The sequence below is a fragment of the Littorina saxatilis genome, linkage group LG8 (assembly GCF_037325665.1).
Source record: "Littorina saxatilis isolate snail1 linkage group LG8, US_GU_Lsax_2.0, whole genome shotgun sequence".
Taxonomy (NCBI): Eukaryota; Metazoa; Mollusca; class Gastropoda; order Littorinimorpha; family Littorinidae; genus Littorina; species Littorina saxatilis.
The window spans coordinates 15,971,079-15,976,078 of record NC_090252.1 but is presented as its reverse complement, the minus strand read 5'-3'; the positions used below and the strand labels follow the sequence as shown (position 1 = coordinate 15,976,078).

The 5,000-nt window shown below is 40.3% G+C and overlaps 1 protein-coding gene across 1 annotated transcript in view; it reads right to left on the bottom strand.

Moving 5' to 3' along the window:
• Window positions 1–2,164: 2,164 nt before the first annotated feature.
• The window catches only part of LOC138972889 (uncharacterized), a 10,619-nt gene continuing 7,783 nt past the window's right edge, over window positions 2,165–5,000 (bottom strand). The window contains exons 9-12 of the mRNA XM_070345555.1: window positions 4,725–4,914; window positions 4,290–4,411; window positions 3,883–4,065; window positions 2,165–2,366 (exon numbers count right to left, since the gene is read on the bottom strand). Of these exons, the coding sequence (XP_070201656.1) occupies window positions 2,338–2,366; window positions 3,883–4,065; window positions 4,290–4,411; window positions 4,725–4,914 (524 nt within the window). The 3' untranslated portion in view covers window positions 2,165–2,337. The remainder of the gene's footprint in view (window positions 2,367–3,882; window positions 4,066–4,289; window positions 4,412–4,724; window positions 4,915–5,000) is intronic.

Here is a 5,000-nt window from a genome sequence, read left to right as displayed (position 1 = left end):
CAACAAAGTCAGTACATGACGTGTGTTTTGTAGTTCCTTTGAAGTTTCGGTCAACCTGAAACGCCCAAATATGAAGCTAATGTGTTTGATTGCATACATGTGTGTGTGCTCGTTCAATCGTCAAAACAACAACAAAGTCATAGTACCTGAAAGGAAATCGATCGCTAGCGCGGTCTCGGAGAACAATGACTGTCTCGATCTGTGTAAAATGTCATATTTTGGTCAAAAACGCAAATAACGTATACTATTCCTGATGTGTGGGTAAGCATGATTAGCCGAATGGTTGTTGTATTGCTTGTTTTCTTGCATGGCTGAGGCCTTGGTTATGAGGCTGATGAAGCAGTCTTTCCATTAGTTCCAGGAATAGTGTGTTCACGTTTCTGTCCAGTTTCTCAACGTGTTCCCATACTACAGGCATGCACAAGCACAGTTGTAGCTTCGGACATTATACTTACAGTAACAATCTAAACATCATCCAGATCTTATCTTGTCAGATCATTTTGTGGGGAGAAAAAAAATGCAAGCCGTAAGGAAAAGCACATACATAAAGTATACACATTGACATGCACATTTCACAAACTAGCAAAATTGTAAGCTTCATACGTTTTTCACCCTGTGACAAAGACATCCGATGTGTTAGAAAATAGACTCGAACTGGTGACCTTGTCCTCCTACTGTATTATTTTGTCTCAAACCACTTGCTTCTTGTTTTGTGTGTATAGCTTACTTGCAAAAATAAACAAGCTTCATCAGTTTGGCGGTTGGTCTTCTTCAGAGGGAGCAGTACAGACATGAGTCCGCCACTGAAGTCTACACGCAGAACGCCTTCTAAGGTAGCCCCTTCATATCCGTGCCTACATGTTCACGTCCCTGCTTTCTTGTGTTCGTTTTAACCTTCGCCCGCCCGGGTTGTCGACTACACACGGAAGTCATCGTGGGGCCGGGCTTCTCATTTCCTTCTTTGAGAAACATGGGTCCGCACGGCCCCTCGATGTTTGTAGTCTAAATATGACCTTTTTTGGTTTAATTACTTCTCGCTGAAATGTTAGGACATAAGCGCTTTTTATGTGCCTGAGGCATTCTTAAAATCTCATAAAAAAATTTCAACTAGTTTAAGAGATATTTGCAATTAAACACCCTTCTGGGTCCACAGGGACCCACGACCACCGGCGAAGGTTAAAGCTCTCGTTTAGTCTCCCTGTCCTCCGTTAATCTTCTGGAGTCCACCTGAGTGCAATTCTGGGTCGCGCTGTACACGTCATGCGCGGGACTGCCTGGTCCACCTCCATCTGCATAACAACCTGCTGGGCGCTTTGCCTGCAGCTGGTGGTCTGTACTCCAGCACATAGTCAGTGGTGCTGCATGTTCATCGTTGTTCATGACGCCTTTCGTCCCCAACATCAGCAGACATAATGTATGGACCAATTCACACTATTTTAATGTCAGTCAATCAACTGTAGTAATCTGGCTTTAGTCAATCGCTCGCTTGGCAGTGCGAACAATGATTGTTAAAATGATCCAAAAAGACGGGTCACAATGGATATACAATCGAATTGAAGAGTTGTAAAAGGTAGCGAGTGACAAACATTCATTGTATCCGTCTTGATCTAGCCTTGATCTAAATAACGACGTGACTGTGGTGAGATGAACACAGTTGAACAAAACAATAGTTATGTTCTTACCAAAACAAGCTAGGACAGCACAATGATACGACATTGTATTATTATTCGTATTATTGTGCTGTCCTTGTTTCGGTGAGTACAGATTTCTTTTGTTTTTCAACTAGACTTCTTCTTCTTCGTTCGTGGGCTGAAACTCCCACGTACACTCGTGCTTTTGTTTGCACGAGTGGAAATTTACGTGTATGACCGTTTTTTACCCCGCCATTTAGGCAGCCATACGCCGTTTTCGGAGGAAGCATGCTGGGTATTTTCGTGTTTCTATAACCCACCGAACTCTGACATGGATTACAGGATCTTTTTCGTGCGCACTTGGTCTTATGCTTGCGTGTACACACAGGGGTGTTCGGACACCGAGGAGAGTCTGCACACAAAGTTGACTCTAAAAAATAAATCTCTCGCCGAACGTGGGGACGAACTCACGCTGACAGCGGCCAACTGGATACAAATCCAGCGCGCTACCGACTGAGCTACATCCCCGCCCCTTTCAACTAGACTTGAACGTTTCCAAGTTTCTAAGCAAGGAGCTCACAAAAAGTTAATAATGACTTAATATGGGTTGGTTCACGTTCAGACATAATTGTCCCGCACTTTTTGTATATACACATATTCGTCTCATCCTCGGTTATTTCTGCAAATCAGTCCACCCTCAGTTCGTTTACATGCAGTGGCAGCCTGTTGTCTGCGCTGAAACAGATGCGGGAATCGTGTACAGGATGTGGAAAACAGTTTAGTATTCCTCTTTAAATACCACTTAATTCGAAATAATTATGATCGTGTACACTACCTTGGGGTGTGCACGTTAAAGATCCCACGATTGACAAAAGGGTCTTTCCTGGCAAAATTGTTTAGGCTTGAGATAACATGTCTGTGTCTTTCCCTTTAAGATAAAAATGTCCACCAAATACCCGTGTGACATGGAATAATGGGCCCTTGAAAGGTAAATATGCGCCGAAATGGCAGCGATCTACTGGCTACAAAAATTCCATCTCACACGGTATTCTGTAAAGGGCCTAGAGCCATAGGGTTAGGCACTTAAAAATATCCAGTTGTTATTATTATTATTATTAGTAGTAGTATTGTATTGTGCAGTGTATGGGAATCTACATCAGTGGACTTGTCAGTTCCCAAATGAACAGGTAAGTTAAATATTAAAGGTCAAGTGAAAGTAGATATTCAAAGCCATGGTTACAACCCATTGTGCCGGCATGCTTTAATCATCTTCCCCTTGCCCTGTATTGACATACGTTTACAAGAGGGAGTTTGATAATGTTCTAGTCTAGGGGAGATTATCTAAACAGCAAGAACTCTTGTTGTGGTTCTCGTCCGACTTTGCATTATTGACATATTCTGTTGATGTTGGTGTTGCCATGTGCCTTTTCTAACATTGCACAGTGCATATTATGAAACATCTAACACTTGACAGTGAGTTAAGTAATAAGTGAAGGTGAAGGTAAGCTCAGTGTAATGCAACACTTGCAAGTTCTAGATTGCCTAATTAACCATTGCACTAAATGCATATGGCTTTGCTTGTGTTGACGTTATTTGGATAATATGCAATAGTATACACAGATATTTGGAAAATAACAACAAAGGTACATGGTAGTGTTACATCTAATAACGGTTACAAGACCCGCAGCTATTTCCTATTTCTGCATTTACACTAACATAACGTGTGTGTGACGAATTAAAACAATCCACTCCAAACAGGTAACAGTTATGTAATCAGTAAAATAACTCAATCAATCATACAGAAATACAATTTATATTTTTAGAAGTGGAGCAGTTACCATCTTAGAATAGACCAAAGCACGCAGACGTACATATAAAGTAAACCTATAAATAAAAACGTTAGAAGTGTCCATTCTCAGTATTGAAGTTATCTCCCTTTAACTGTGAGAGCAGAGAGTTGGCAATATGAATGAACTATAATCTTACAGCAAATAGTCTGCTCCTTAATTCACATAATTATGCAAAATGTGCCCCATATGATAAGGTTTCTGGTTTATGGCGTAAATTCAGCTTGGACAAATTAGCGCCCTTGGTTTTGTACATGAGCACAAACTGTTTCTGCTCTAAATGTCTTCGTCCTGTCATAATTATCTACATGCGTATCTGTATGCATTTTCAAAAAGAGGATGCGGGCACATAGGAAGACTGAACTAAGACATTGTTAATTGAATGTTTATCCAAGCAAACTTACCTCCAATAGGAGTACCCAGTTTTCCAAAATTGCCTTCTTTAGTCGTCTCAATGTCGTTTGCTTGGTAGTAGTGTACAAGTTCAGCCAAAGACTTGAATTTTGTGTTGGCATCACAAAAGTTGAAACTGTTCTCATCCAAACTGATGAGGAAATGCTTGCGTTTCCTCATTTTGGAGATGTAAACTGAAACAGTGTTTTTTTTGTGAATGATAAGTAAAAAAGCTTGATTAAAACAAATCAACGTGTTATCATTCATATAACCTTTTTCTAATCAACAAAGATTGACTGTTCGACCAGCTGCGACTCCCGTAAGTGCCCTACTAAACAGAGAAAGTATCTCGAGACTCCCAATGTGAGTTAGAAACATAACATTGGGTAATATAATATTATATTAACACGTGACACACCTGCTAATGTGTAATCCCCAGGACTAGTGATGCTGTCTCTGAGTAGAAAGCTGTTGGGTTGGTTCCCTGTGGAACTGAACAGTTTCTTTTCAAGCCGTCTGCGCATCTTTCCAGCATACCACCTGAAAAAACAAACACGAATACAGAAAGGTATGCATAATATTATTTAATATCGCACATTGCTACAAACAATTTTTGTTTCAAAATGGAAACAATGTTCCTGATACATTTCAGGAATTGTAGAGTGTGCTTCTTCGTTACATTTGTTTTCTTGTTTCGTTCCTGAATTATGTGTGTCTACTATATGCACACAAGGGTATTTTCTGTGATATTGTTGTAAAAGGAATGATACATTGTTTTGTAGAAGGAATGATGCATTGTGTTGTAAATGGAATGATGCGTTGTGTTGTAGATAACTTTGCTGTGTGTACGTACACCTCCTTGGGTTCTACTTCAAAAGGATTGCCAAGTCTTCCTGCAGTTTGTCCACGGTGTACGATGTCATTTTTTCTGTAATGTTCTATCAGATGAGGCAACGTGTCAAATGTTTCGTCTGTTCCTTCAATTTTGTAACCATCGTCTGTGTCGATTCGAAAGTGTTTGTTATCACTGTCATCACCGCACACTGAAACAAAACGGATAGAACAGCAATAAACATGGTGTTGGGAGACACACAATTCGGAAATAATGTGAAAACTATCAAAATATCAA